General features: G+C 39.8%; 1 protein-coding gene across 14 annotated transcripts in view; it reads left to right on the forward strand.

Annotated features, from left to right (window-relative positions):
* Positions 1–15,960, forward strand: part of tanc2b (tetratricopeptide repeat, ankyrin repeat and coiled-coil containing 2b) — a 145,775-nt gene that overhangs the window by 76,850 nt on the left and 52,965 nt on the right. For 2 of the 14 annotated variants that reach the window (XM_044177517.1, XM_044177518.1), the window contains exon 1: positions 7,334–7,579. The exons of 10 other annotated variants lie outside the window; for them this stretch is intronic. Coding sequence is in view for 2 of the 4 variants with exons in the window: in XM_044177514.1 (XP_044033449.1) it covers positions 7,158–7,269 (112 nt within the window). In the remaining 2 variants the exon portion in view is untranslated. Of the gene's footprint in view, positions 1–6,654; positions 7,270–7,333; positions 7,580–15,960 lie in introns of those variants that run through there. 2 more of the 14 variants (XM_044177514.1, XM_044177515.1) reach the window with 2 other exon arrangements.

Raw genomic sequence — 15,960 nt, forward strand, 5'->3', positions numbered from 1 at the left:
CTGCAGCACTTTGATCTCCCCCCGCTGGCCTCCACCAACCGCAGCCTCTCTTTGCCCTCCTGTGTAGCCCCTGATTGGCCTCAGGGAGGCAGAGTGGTGGTGTTGGTGAGGACTTGAGTTATTCAACGTCAAGGCTCTGATAGCATGAAAATGCAATGAAAGCACTGACCTTTTTAGAGAATCATTGAGTTTCTGATTTGATCCCCTCTGCCTGCATGAAGACTCTCAAGAGGGCCCTCGGATGCTCGAGGGGTCAACTTGTGAAACAGATTGGTGAGGAAGGCAGGAGACGTACTGTACCATGCCATCACGGTGAACTCATTTCAAATTTTTTTTGTTGGTGGGATCACAAGTTGGTAACTCCTTATTTTCTATGGACATTAAATTATGTAAAACCAGTTACACTGTTTTACTTTACTTGTCGAAAATGTAAGAATATACTTAGAAGCGCACAAGTGATACTGGCCGATACAATACTGATACTTCAGAATAAAAAAAATCTAGAAATATATATTGGCTTATATTCTTTTTACTTAAACACATAACATAAGCAAACACTTTGTGATAAAGATACTATACGGTTAAAAATAATAATAATGAATGAACACTGGTGAGATTGTTTTGCCCAGTTTAATATAGTTTTGCGCACTAAAGTTCATTCTTAACTATGGCAACAATAGTTTGCCAAAAGAGTCTTAAGTCAAGGTCCACTGACTAGCTTTGTTTGGAGCTTTCAACCACATCTCACATTCTCGGTGGAGAGATTTCACGACCGCCTGTTATCATGTAACCGAAGTTCAATACTTGGGTCATATGAGGACAGCTTATTTTCATGACAACTGCAAACTTCCGTCCTCTGAGGAAGACCTTGAGAATGTGGTTTAAAGCTCCAGAAAAAGCTAGTATGTGGACCTTGAGTAAAGATTTATTTATTTTTTGTTGAACTACTGTTTTCAAGATCAAGAATGATCATTGCTAAAAACTATATTACACTTGGAAAAACTATAGCGCCACAAGGTCCCTTGACAGGGGCCATTCTGCCGCCCACTGAGTACTTTTACTTTTGATACTTTAGGTAGATTTTACTGTTAACACTTTTGTACTTGTACTTAAGTATAATTATGAATATAAAACTTTTATTAGTAGTATTTTTATAGTGTAATATCCAGCCTGCTGATATTATCATTATATATTGCTCAGGCTCTAATACTTAGCAAGAACTCCATTCATGAAAACTGGAGTCTCCATCAGCTTTAATGCAGCTGAACTTACAATAATATTTTTTATACTTTATTAAATCTCCAAGAAAATGTGTCTTTTAATCCCCCTTCCTTCCAGAAAGGTCAGACAACACGATCAGGGGAGAGTTTCTGTGTCTGAGTGCACTTTAACCGAATGTTTGCCAACACTGGGCTTGACTCTGGATTGTCTGCTTAGAGGACTATTGTGATTTGACATACTCACAAGCCAGTGCAATTTCTCAAGGAAAATGTCCACTTAGCAAAACATTTTTAGAGCAAGTCATGATATAAGGCTTTTCTGCCTCCTGCTGTGCACTCATGAAAACATATGTTCACACCAGCAGGGTTTGTTTCAGATATGCAGAATTCCTTCATCTTCATGCATGTTTCACAGATCCCCCGACCACTGTGTTCACGTTGTCTATTTTTAGTCCACTGTTGTGTAAGACTATTAGAGACAATGATTGCTCATTCTCACAGTGATATCTCAGTTGCTGATTGTTATGAGTTATAATCACTGATTGCTTATTTGTTCCTTAATAAACACCTCACTCAAGTGTCAGGCTCACCAGATATGTTGCCCCACTTGATTGATTGGCCCTGCTCCACTCTGAAACATTTAAAGGGAATTATTTCAACATCTTTTCCCAGATTACACTGCTTTCCCCTAATTAATGGCAGCAATCAATACAATTACTGCCTCCCCATGGATTGCCACATAAAGGTGGAAAATTGCATTTGGCCTTAAAACCTGAGAAGAGGCTTGATTTAATTATACCACCTAATTTTTCTCCCACTCTTGTTGCAATTATCACAGCAATATGAGTATATCTAAAATCAATTGCCTCGCTGGTGCTTACAGTAATAGAATAGTATGTGAATAAGTGACAATGTACTACAGTAAGCTAACTTCTAAATGGTCACATGATGTAGGCATAAAAATGCTCAGCAGCAGTGTGGATAGTCATGATTAACAAGGCACAGTGTGTGCAGAACTGCTTAGTCAGGTTTCACAGCTCATTGTGTGGGTGGTCTTAAAGGATCCACATTAAAACAGTTTAGTTCTGTTAAATTAGCCACTCGTGATGAATGCTGCAATTCTGGGCCTGTGTTTCGTCTTTTTTTCTTTTATCTTTTTACAAGTGTCCTAATAGAGATGACAGGATCACTTGTTGTGAAATTTCTTGCGCAGATACAATGGACTATAATAAGATTTTATTCGGTCTTAAACCCCACAGCTGAAACTCATGTTCAGGCACATTATTTTGGGGATATTCGAAAGGCATCTGGGAAATGTAGGGTATCATTACCTGAAGAAGTGGATGAGGCAAGTTGTGGGAAAGGCTGGTAAAACTAAATGGTTGCAGTTCATCAGAAAATACTTCATTAGTTAAATTGATGGTCACTGATGGACAGTATGACCCCGTAATGTAAGAATAAAGTTACTCCAAAAAAGGATGGAGGCACAAACATACAAATAACAAACCATCTGGATCTTAAACGATTAATTGATTCATCGATTAGTGAATTGACAGAAAAATAATAGATTAATCGCTAGTGATTTTTAAAGTCAAACATTCACTAGTTCCAGCTTCTAAATTATGAGGATTTGCTGCTTTTCTTTCTTATGCGTTAGGAAACTGAATATCTTTAGTTGAGAACACAATCTCACCACAAGATCATATCACATGGTCTTCTTCAGTAGCTGGAGTTTCTCCAGTTGTCATAGTATTGTAGATTGTCTATTTTTTTCTGAGCACTTCTTGTCCATTTTGACTTGTAATGCAGTGGAGGTAGAAGTACTATAGAAGTAATAATAAATCTACAGTGTAAAAATACTCTGTTACAATAAAAGTCCTGTATTCAAAGTTTAAGTGTCAAAAGTATTCATTATAAAGAATCACTCGTTTAGGAAGTTATATTAAGGAGGTTATATTATTATGTGCAGTATATATAGTATATTACTGGATTATTATTTTTGATGCATCAATATGTAAGCAGCATTTTAATGTTGCAGCTGGTCGAGGTGGAGCTCATTTGAACTGCTTTATATGATGATATTGGGTAGTTTAATTTATCATAATGCATCATTTGTATGTAAAATCTTAACCTGCAAAGTAACTAGATCCTTGTAAGAAGATAAACTGCTTGTAAGATTAAACATCAACACCTAAACACCCAATACTCTCTACATCATGTAAACAAAGCAACAAAGCAGCTGCCCTGTTTTATGGAGTAACACTACTCTTACTACTCTTATATGTTTTATATGAGTTTCTATCATTGGATCTCTTGGTTTCTGGACACCATAAGTGTAATCTGGACTTTTCGTTTAATTCATGATGTCATCTAACACAAACCTGCAGTGCACCATGCCTTGAACATTTTATGATATTTTGTCCCCTCATTGTATTTTTGAAACATTTGGGACATCTCAACCTCCCTCTCTTCATGCCTCCTTAGCCAGCCTTGCGTATTATATGGCATCTTGAAATGAATACGGACATTTGGGACATCTCAATCTCCATCTTTACCCAGCATTGCACCTTGAGAAAATCGTTCTTCAATTATTGTCATTATTTCTTGCCTCAACTGTCCCAGCCACCACGGACCCTACAAATAATTTGTTCCGCTAAGAGGGAATGTGACATTTTCAGCTCCACCGTCACAGCTGAAAAACAAAGAGTGAAGGTTAAGTGTAGAAAGGAGTCAGTGAAATGGAAGTATGATGTTCTGAGGAGGAGCACTAAAGAACCAGTTGGATTAAGTGCTGTGAAATTCAGAAATTCGTGTCTCATTTTAGTCATTGACCAAATAGTCGTAATGTTTTAGTGATGAAATATCACATATCTGCCTTTTCTTCATTAAGTGCATAGATCAGTTCTTTTACAGTGTGTGTTACAATATATCACTGTGAAGTTACTTGAGGGAATTAATACATGTCTGTATCTGCCATTTGTTGCAGTTTATTAAGTCTTGCTGACATGATTGGTCAACGCTGGTGCAGAATAGTAAAAGAAAGACACAACATCCAAACATCCAAATTGTTTCATTGCATGATTTTCTAAACTGGGGCGTGAGTTTCACGGCTAGCGTAGGTTCTCCTACACGCTTGGAACAGGAGGGTGAGGCGAGCGGTATTCAAATGGTTGCAAACTGCAATTTCAACGATAGATGCCACTAAATCATACATACTGGACCTTTTTTAAGCAAAAGTTTGACATTTTAGGAAATACGCTTTCTTGTCGAGAGTTAGATGAGAAGATTGATACCTCTCTTTCATATCTGTACAGTAAATATGAAGCTACAGCCAGTAGCCAGTTAGCTTAGCTTAGCACAAAGGCTGGAAACAGGGGGAGACAGTTAGCCTGGCTTTGTCCAATGCTAACAAAGTCCGCCTATGAGTTTCCCCCTGTTTCCTCTCTATGTGCTAAGCTAACTGGCTGCTAGCTGTAGCCTTATATTTAACTAACAAATAGAGGAGAGTGGTATCGGTCTTCTCATCTAACTCTCCGCCATAAAACAAATCAGCGTATCCCAAAATGTTATACTGCATGTCCATATAACAATACCCAGGGTTTACGTTGGAGCTTCAGTTCTTGGATCATGCCTTTGTGACGCACATCTACACATTCAACCAGAGAAATACAAGAGTTCAATGATGTACTTACGTAGTGTCTCCCTAACATCTAGACTACATTGTTTTCCAGTATAACTTAATTGTTGCAGTTTAGGCAGGAGACAGCAGAAGCTTAAACTCCTCTTGTTGAGAAGATTTCAAGATGACTATTTGTTTAATTATTGGACGTATGCTGTAGTTACTGTACATAGTTCATTTTAAACACGTTTTAAAATCATGTTGGAGATGCAGAAGACATCTTTAAAGGAATTTATTAATTAAAATTGCAACGAAAAACACAATGTGTGGATACAAAATAATAATGTGCATAGACATAAGAACAGAAAAGATGACATGAATTTTGGAAACAGCTTAGAGGCAATGCTTTTGAACATGCAATGAAGAATGAGTAGGCATTATAATACTGATACATACTAATACATAATAATCTGATGGAAAGAATAAATAACTATTGATGTGGGTTGCTTATCATGAAAGGCACAAGTTAAGGTTTTCAAAAAGAAAGTCAGCCACCGTCTCTGTCACATAAATATAGGAAAATGACACGGGGAAGATAGACTAGGCATGTTAAGACATGTTGACAAAACACCACATAATATCAACAGAGCTTTGTGGAAATGGGAATAAAGATCATAGTTTATTTCTTGAGCTTTAAGTTGTCATGAGCTGCTTTTTAAAGATGATCTGAAGACAACACACATTTGCACAAGATTTATATTGCTTTAAAATCATAATTTGTGATCCAAACAAAATGCAAAACTCAGGATTGGATTGATCACTCCCCAAATGACTACAAGTTTTTTAATTTCCAAAAAACACTAGTCAGCGACAAAGTCTAGGTTATAAATATTACCTTATGCTTGTTTCTCACACACTTATGAAACCACCTTGAGTAAGTGTATCAGTGCTCATTTTAATGATAATAGTGTCTCACAGTTAAAGTCAGGCATGTGATCAACCACCCCCATTTGTCATCTCACTTGATTATGTTGCATGTTGTTGACAATATGTGACTAGCCTACAATACACATCACTTGTATCGTGTCACAGTAGTAAATGTAAAGTTATTTTTACCCACAAAAACTAAAAATGGCAGAACATAAATCATCATCACAGCAATGTTTGATCGCAGGGATGATTAGATAAGAGACCCAGGTTTTATGATGTAGAGGACTGATGGTGCACATAACATGGCATTCAAAAGCTTTGACCTGTAGCACATCTTTGATGGTAACATGCTGCAAACGGTGCTTGGAGATGTCACACTGGGGAAATAAGTGTGACTGGAGGAGATTAATAAAAAACACTAAACAGCAGTTTTACAGCCTAATGGATATGAACCCCGACAAAAGCAAAGGCGGTAGGTATAAAATAAACTCTCAGCCCTGTGGGTTTGAACCCCTAAATAGCCGTAAAACATGGCTGCAGCTGTACAAATACAGTTTCAAGGGTAAAACAAGGACAGACAGGGATGCCTGAGCCCAAGAAAAAAATGGAGTAGGTTTTATTGAAACCCTTGTTCTCATCAAATAAGACCTCTCCTCTTTTTCCCCGCTTTTGATCTGATGTGTCCCCAAAGCTCTGTCCACAAACGGCAAAACTGTGTCCCTTTAATAATACGGTCCCTTCGCTCCCTCCCTCCTTTTTTTATGCCATTTTCTTTCCTCCCTAAATACCCACCCTTTTCCTCCCCCTCCTTTTGCTCTGTGGTTGCCATGACAACAGCAGCACTGCACCATTCATCTGTTGGAGACCTGGGCTCCTGTTCCTGTAGAGAGTGTGCCTCTCACATCTATACATAACACGCTAGGCGCTAATGCAGTCACAGAGGCGAATGAGGAGCTTACTCCTATCTGTGCTCACGGGCTCCTCACAGGAAAAGCTCCCTGTGCTGTTTTTTTTAAATTTTATTTCTTTCGTAGTGGTGAAGGTTGTGGTCACCTGTCAGCCCTCGGTACTACTGCCATCGCAGAGGTGTCCCCCAGTGACACAGTGACTGCTGCGCTTTTCCTTCCTCCTTCCCTTTTCCTCCCTCTGCTTTTCTTTCCTCCTCCTCCTCCTCTAGCTCATCCCGTCACTGCCATATCTGCCTGGCTCTGTATCATTTACTGCGACTGAATTGAGCGGGCAGCATCAGCACTGAAACCTGTGGAGATTTCCTCAGAAACAAGAGGCAAGAAAGAGAGAGCTTCTGTTCCTCCGCACTTTTCCTCCCCTGCTAGGCTGCAGGTGTTTTTGTTCTGTTTTCTTTTTTCTTTTCGTTTTTCTTATTTTTGATGAACTGGTCATCGCTCAGGGAGGAAGGACTGCTCGTGTCACTGGAGGGGGAAGGAGGGGAGCTGGTGCCGTACTCCAGCCTTCAGGAATGCGAGATCTGGTTTGAGAATGGTGAGCCCTGCCACACCCTCTTTTGCTTGTTTCATTCCTCCATCTGTGCCTGCAAACTGTGTCTCCCCCTTTCACCTGCTGCTCCACCTTTGCTCAGCCAGAGCTTGCTCCAGGTCTGTCTGCTCTCTGATCTCACAGCTGGAGCGGCTGTGTCGGCAGCTGGTTCGAATGACGTTTTTTACAGACATGGGGCTAATGGGAGGAGCGCAGGAAAGTAATTTCTCTCCATGAAATGATGCATTTGTCAAAGGGCTGCACTCTAATGACAATGTAGGCTCGAGGACCTGTGAATCAACCAGAGTGCGATAATGTAAGTGTTTTTTTGTGGTGAGATGCTCTGTTTCATGCGTCAGCGTGGGTGAGCATTCAATTGTCTTTGTGTGTGTGTGTGTATGTCTGTTGGAGTGTGTGTGTCTAAGCACAAGCTGTGGGCGGCTAATGGTGCTTGTTCTTGTTGTTGTGTGTCTCACTTTTCCTTCCAGAGCACAGCGTCGTATGTAGCATATGGTTGCGTAAATGGGTTGAAGTTGGTGGGGAATAGTTTTTCCCCACACCATGCAGTGGCAGCTTGTTATTGTGTACCAGAATCACTCTGTCATGTGCTGGGATATGGTTCCTCCCTCCAGTTCCAGTGCTGCAGGCTGCCTGCCTCCCTGCCTTATCCCAGGGGACTGCTAGGTAGTGTGTGAACAGAACAAAATGTCTCAATATCAGTCTTCCAGCAAAACACAAGCACCTCATCAGCAGCTGCTATTGCTAGTCTCAGGTGAATGGTTTTTGATGAGGCGCCCACAGCCACTTTTCACACCATGTAGTATCCCCACCTGGAGAGTGCTTTGATGAGCTTACTTTGTCAGCTGTCATTCAGGATGACACTATGAACTTCATTTTCAGGGTGGATAAATAGCTATATTGATTGTTTCTAAGGTGAAAGAATGTTTCCTGGGTTTAAGGATGCCTCCTGGGGTTATTTTAATCTGATGGAGCAGAGTGAATGAGGTCTCATCCACGGTGATATACAGCATCCCTCCACGGTTATGACATGTGGATTTTTGTATTATTTCTCTCTCTCTCTAGACACTTTAGCCGAGTGTTGATTGTCTGACAAGAAGTTGTTATTCCAAGAAAATCTAAAGATAGCAATTCAACCGGGACAGAAAGATATAAATACTTCAAGTCTTGTTTGAGATAGTTATGGAGTTATAGAGTGATACAGTATAGCTGGTGATGTGGCTGATACAGGGTATTTTCCAAGGCTTTTCTCATCTCTTCTTTCTCCTGAGTTCTTCAAGTGTCTTGTAGTCTATCTCATATTTATTCACAAGACAAGTCAGTTAAGCCTGGCTTCGAATTATGGGCGTCTTAATTGATGGGGCCCACTTACCTGAAAATCAGCCAAAAAACCCCACATAATACCCTCTGCAGTGGTTCAGAGTGATATTGATTTATATAATTGCTCAATTTCGCTCCCTTGCAATCCCTTAACCGTGTGTCAGACAAATGACTTGTAAGCTTAAAATAAGTTATGAAATAAATATGACAGATTGTCTAAAATCCAACCTCCTTGGGTCTGTTTTTAGGCATCACTTAACCTGAAACAGTGTATAAAATGTGAAATTAATTTGCTAACCGGTGGATTATAGGCTATATGCACCATTTAGTGACAGTATGGCATCTGGGTATCGGATGGAGCTTAAGGCCTGTTTCACCACTCAATCCTGATTTACAAAAGCAGCCTGCTGAGTGACTCTATTGGCCGGTGGGCACAGTCTGTACTATGCATGACACCCTGTCTATAAATCAAGCATTGACGACACCACTGTCCTTTAGAATCTCTCGCTTTCTTTCTCAATGTGAAAGGTTAGAAGATGAATCTAATTATGAGCTGCATATTGGAGTTGTTGAAAACTAGTTGGAGGGTGTCATGTTCCTCCATTGTCAATCAGGTGACCCAGCAACTTTCACCCTCAGCTTTTTACACAAATGTCTTCTAAGTCCATTTCCTTTACAGTCAAGCAGCACTTCTCAAATGTGTAGAATTTTTAGAATGAATCATCAATAGAGCCAGTATCGTTAACTCTGTAACAACTCCCTGGGATCTAGAATTACAATCTTTTATTATGATGAGAGAAGACACAGTTGGTGCCTTCATTATCAAGATGAAGTCATCCTCTTGTGTTATTGATCCTCCTCCGACCATGCTCTTTAAAGACAGCTTCCAGTGTTTATGCCAGGTAACAACCTGCAATTAGAAATCTTCCCTCAAAGCTTTCAAAACAGCTACTGTATATCCTCTGCTAAAGAAAAGCAACCCAGACAGTGCCAACCATAATAATTACAGGCCCATCGGTAATCTCTGTTTCCTAGGTAAACTTCTAAAGAAAACAGCATATTACACAAGTTTTAGACTGGTTATCAAGGCAACCACAGCATTGAAACAGCCCTGCAAAAAGTAATACAGGAATTGAAAATCATTGTTGGTGCTAACCAAGTGGCTGTTCTTAGCACAGTGTTTTTGACAGACTAGATAACGACAATTTGATTGACAGTCTTGGGAAATGGCTGGGTGTCTTGGGTAGTGTACTTGTCTGGTTTCCTTCATACTTAACATACTGTTTTGTGATATTGACTATGGCGTTCCTCAAGGGACCATTCTTGGTCCTTTTCTATTTTCTATTTCTATTTTTTCGATCCCACTTGGTAACATTATCACAATGTTATTTACCACTGTTATGTAGATGATACACAATTTTGTATTTACCAAATGATCCCAATGCTCTGAGCACATCAATGCATGGAGGTGAAAAAACGTATTGGATCCAGTAGGAAGAGATGAATTTCAATCAATATTTAGCCGCCTGGCCAAATAGATTAAAACATATACAGAATTTTAGACTCTGAATCTTATTTCCCATTTGAACAAGATTACAGAGTGTATATTCATCATCTCAAGAGCATAGCTAAAGACCTTTTACTGTGGCTAGAATTTAAATAAATGCTAAAAGAAGAGATCACATTGCCCCACTGCTTATGGCACGGCACAGCAGGCTGAACAGATTTTAATTGTTTTGTAAAGCTTTAAATGACCTACCACCTCCTTATATCAAAGATTACCAGACCACTAAAGTCCTTCATGTCTGCTTTCTTAGACAGATCTCAGAATAGCAAACTTGCTCTTTATTTTCTTTTTAAAATACCAAGACCCATCTTTTTTCTTCTGGGTTGTAATTTAGAACAATGTTGCATCCAGGGCTTTCGTGTTTTTCTCCTTTGGTTTTACTCTTTAATCCCTAGTGTTTAATGAATTTATATCTTACTACGTGTGGTTGTTGCTTACATCTGGTTTTATCTGGATATTTAGCAGTACCTTCTGGAAAAAAGCTGTTGAGTGGAAAAGAGAAACCCACAGTGTGCTATTAATAGCAATGATAATGATTTGCTTACAAAACAGAGCAGTGGGTTACATATACCACCTCACTGCTTTCTACAAATGCTGATGGTGGAGAGCTGAGCAAACATTTCTCTGTGAGATATATACACACAATCACACAGAGGCCTAAAGAAGTGTGTTATTGTGTGTGTGTAAGTGTGTCCATGCGTATCCAACCTCTTACAGGCTACTGCACAGGACTGCACAATGTCAGGCTTCAGTATTAATATTCACCACTTGTCTGTCTGCTGTTAACGTATTTTCTCAGTCGTTTCAGGGTTTCAAATGGTGAGGCATTTGTCTGGATCACAGCTCTGACTTTGTAAGGCTGCAATCAGCCTGCTAACTACGTCTGCTGGATTACATAAGAGCAACAATTGATTACAGCGTTTGTCAGACATGAAAGAATTTTTGGGGTGGCTTTGATGTTCATTTTATGTCACGCTAAAGATAGTGCCAGATTATCAGAAACCAGAAATCTTAATCGGAAGCCTCAAAATCAGTCATGTTTTCTCATTTATTGTCCTCTTTGAGTGTTTAATTTAATTCCTTAATTGAATAACAGCAGAGAAACATCCAGCTGGTCCTGATGTTCTCAATGAATAGGGTGTGGTCTTCAAGTTGAGTGTAGCCGGGAGGTTATAAATATCCTCACTTGGGGCTGAACTCCAGTTGGAACAGAGGTCAAGGCAGCCTAGCTATTATTAGGCCACTGTATCAAGTGGTGTCCTTGGCAATTGGCTACTCTCATTTTCTTAAAGTGGTATCGTATTTAACTTTACAGCTTGCTGTTATCCTCAGGCCCCAGGAGTGCAGGCCTCCCATGTCTCCTGCTGAGGAAGGGTATGAGAAAAGTTCGCAGTCACACCTCTGTGTCACCCCGCCACCGAAGGAGCGAAACCATGAGTGAAGAAAGTTAACGGTGTCTGAGCCACTCAGTGTTAATATCCGCTGTGTTTCTACAGCTGAGTCATGAGGGCAGAGTCCTTCAGGAATGAAGGATTTATTCACCAGAGTAGACAGCTGCCCAGAAAGCCTGCAGTATGGACATAAGGAGGATGTACACAACAGGGATTTAGACAGAGATGGTATGATAAAAATATAGCTGCTCAGAGCAAATAAATGGTCCAGTGTGGCAAAATGTAATTAAACAGTACCCTGTTGACCTCCCTGAAATAGTGTCAAGCTGTAAGGCTCTGTTTAAGTAATAATTGTAAAAAGTTGACTTGATTAGTGGTTTCATGTTATAAAGTGCCTTCCGAACAATGAAATGACACACAAACAGTAGTAAGATAACAGTGCAGTCGGTAGATCAGTGGAAAATGTAGCCAGTAAAAAACATTCTAGAAAAATCTCTCTAAAATGTGCGTTTAAGGAGGGCTGTTTTGATTTTCTAGCCTCAACTGTTCAAGCTAGGGTAGGTAACGTTGGAGAAACTAGCAAGAGACAGCTAGATTTTGAAAGTATTCAACCGAAAACGATTCCACCCCCTCCCGTCGGTGGGCAGGCAGGTAGGCCAGCTGCCCGAATGAAATGATTGGGATGGGCTTATTACAGGCCTGCAACAGCCACAGATACCGGATCTTTTTCAAAAAAAAAATTCAGAGTATTTATTGATTGCTGTCAGGATGTAAAGAGAATTTCAACAAATAAAACAAAAAAGAATTCTGAAATACATTAACTACCCTAGCTTTTATACAGGATGTTCCACAGCACTGTGGGCCCAGATGGGAAAAAGCCCCATCATGTTTGGTCAGTCGAGTTCAGTCTTGACTTGAGAAAGGCCCTGTGTGAGGATTACTAACTATGTCGCTCTGTCAAGTTGTTTTCAAAATCTTTTAAAAGCCAATCAGATTTCAGATTGCTACCCTTGTTCCAAGGCTGGACTGCTGCATATAGATTAATGCTTTGTGACAAATCAATTTGTGATTTTGGACACTTTGATGGATCAACAGGTCCTCCAGATTAACTTGCTCATTTGTTGATGTAGCTTTGATATCACTAGATTTTGTGCTATTGGTCTAATCCAGGCCCAGTAAAGTTATGTGAAATGTTGAATTAACAGCTTTTTGGGCGAGGGAGAGCTCGGCTAATGAGCGTTCTTAGAAAATCAGCCCCTCCCTCCGCCCTCTTAAAATTCTGCCTGTGCCTCACCTTGCTCGGCTAATCCTCCCAAGGCTGTAATGATAGATACACATGTGCGAGTGTGCAGTCACTCACACACACACACATAAAAGAGGGAGAGGGAGTCTCGCTAATGGACTTACACTTGCTGCTGACTGTCAGCAGCCTCTGTTTTGAGGCTGTGACTGAACAGCTCGCTGTGTTGCACAGCAAAATCTGGTCGCATTGTTTTATTCAACAAGACAAGCACACAAAATCATCAGTGGTCTCTGAGCCTCGTTACTATATGCACACTGGGAACAAGCCTCTGGGCCGTACATAAAGGATAAACAATGTCACCGGCCACAATGTCTTAAGTCCTCAGTATTAATTATTAGCCATATCTGTGTTTCAATTTATTTATAATGTATTGAAATATTACTCCCCCGATTCAGTATCGCACTTCTATAACATTGTCGGACTCACGATGGCCAGTTTTAAAAAATGTAAATCAATGCAGCAGAACCAGAGAAATTATCTTTTTTTAATCCATGTTTTCTTCTTCCTTTTCAAAACCTGGCGCACATCACCCAAAATGCAACTTGACTGCCGACAGTTTGGTCAGAGATTTGAGTGTGTTATGCTAGTAGCAGCAAATCCAGCCTCTGTAGAGTTCCCTTTAAAGGAGTCGCACAAGATAAAAAAAAGTGACAATGAATTTACACAAAACTTTGTACTTGCATCTCTTATTACATCTATTTTGACTTCATAAGCCTATTTGTACTTTTCAGAGGTGTCACATAATCACATAAAAATTAGTCAAATCACATAAAAATTAGTATGATGATATAAGAAAAGAATATACCTGTACAACATTATTTAAATGGCATTCAAATTAAATTCAACATTAACATGGAGAATATGGCTGGGCGATATTATCAATGTATTCTGAATATTAATGTTTGTCAACTTTTAGTGGAATCATAGCTTGATAATTTGATTATTTTAAATTTTTTGTCCAAATGAATTATTCTGAGCAAATTGTAAAAAAATAAATAAATGAACGCATAACAGTAGTAGTATCACTTTGACTTTGATATTTTATATATAAGCCATATCATAATATATATCAATATTGGAAAAATATCCTTTATTAAAAATAAAGTGATATTGCTTAAACACATCACCCAGCCCTCCTGGAGAATATATTATATTACATGCAGGAACTCAAACATATGTAAAAGCCTCTTTATCGTTCTCACATTTGTAAATAAACTTGATAAAGACCACTTCAGCTCTGTCTGAGGCACAGCAGATGAGGATAGCCACAGCACAAAGGATCAGAGCCTCAGTTGCAGCAGCTTGCATCTTTGAAAGCTGAATTCCTTGAATTGAGGTGACCAGGGGAAGACCTGGTCCTGTAAAGCAGCTGAGAGCTGTCAATAGGTTGTTTTGATTACATTTGAGCAAAATGTGTTGGGACCTTGAAGCTTTTAGTGCCGGTGAAATCACCCTGCGTTACCACCAACTTGGAAAGGTGGACAAGACTTGTCGTTTCACTGTGCTCTGCTGTTGCCATAGTGACCAGGGCCGCATGCTTGGTTTCTGTAAAGCTCTGCTTGGATTGCAGACAGCTGGGCAATGTATGTCCTCACCCACATTATTATTCTGTATGTGTGCGTGTTTGTTAATGCGTGCATGTGTGGGCGCCTATGTCTTTGTCTGAGTGGGTGCCTGAGGTCGTATGTAACTGAGACAGTGGTACAGACAATACTTCATTGCTATATAACTGTCTCCTTTCATTTGCTTATCATTCACTAATCTGCAGCAAATGAGAAACTGTGCTTTGCATATTTGATCTTCCAATTCATATTCAGGTCTTGTTATTTATTTGTTGAAAACCCAGGTTGTGTCTGAGGGGAATGTCATGTTGAAAAGAAGCTCTCCTCTTTCATATGCACAACACTCTGCATACGTGAATTTGAATCACAATATTGACTTTCTTTCTTTTTTGTTGATGATTTCACCAAAGGCTGTGTGTATATGCTGACAATCTTGGGAATAGAGATCATCTTTTTGAATTATCACATTGTCCTTTAGCTTATTTACTGTCACCAATCTCTCATGCATCCCCTCCCCTTTCTCACTCTAATCTCACATGTACACTTGCATACATGCATATTCATATTCACACCCTCACATCCAGAGCATGTAACAAATATCTATTTCACGGCCATGTGCATCTGCACACGCAGACTAGATATATTTATTCATAAGCTCATTAGAGGAGTGGATTTGCCTGCTGCCATCCATCACACTGTCACCCATCCCAAGCTTGGCACACACTAACAACGGAACTGCAGGAGAGAAGTCCCTGGGATTTAGTCTCCTGGAGCCGGTGCTATAGAGAGGATTTACTCCAATAGACAGTCTCACTTTGCCATTTTATAGAGGTGAGATCAGGGAGACAGAAACCAAAAGAAATGGTAATCTCCCATTCACCATAGTTTATCCACAAACTGATATTCGGGGGGGGGGGTAAAAATGATTTTAGTCTATTAGCACTGTCATTGTCAGCGGGTGTTCAGCAGCATGCTAGCTTCAGAGTTGCACAGGTGTACTGTAAAAGATTTAAAATGTAAAAACTGTTGATATACATGAGGAAATCATTTTGGGTGCTCTTGTCGACGCACTGTCACGTGAAAGCTCAGTCCGTCACCCTCCCCTTGTAGCTTATTACAAGCTAGTACAGGCTGTTGCAAGCTTGTCACTGTGGGTGCAAGAGCAGCTTATCAAAATAAGGCAGAACTGGTTTGAAAGAGAAATCTAACTTTGGGCCCTTTTTGCATTACAGAAAGTCCAGCCATTGCAGCTGCTGTATTGCTGCCTTTTTTCTGTGACCTAACCATGTGAACATTTCAAGACATGAAAAAAACACTGTTTAATATGTGTGAAAAATGTTTGTAATGTCTTGTGTGCCCTGGGATTTTTTTGTGCAGTGGCAGAAAAAAAGATTACACTTCCCCACCTTCTTTTCTACTGAAGGTCAAGGGTTCTTAACTAATTCCCATTTACATCCACTGACTGGTATATGCCTGCTTTTCCTACTTGTTTAATTCCCTAGGAAAAAAGAAGATCGAAGCTCTGCTCAAGTGTGC

Source organism: Siniperca chuatsi, linkage group LG20 (genome assembly GCF_020085105.1).
Source record: "Siniperca chuatsi isolate FFG_IHB_CAS linkage group LG20, ASM2008510v1, whole genome shotgun sequence".
NCBI lineage: Eukaryota > Metazoa > Chordata > Actinopteri > Centrarchiformes > Sinipercidae > Siniperca > Siniperca chuatsi.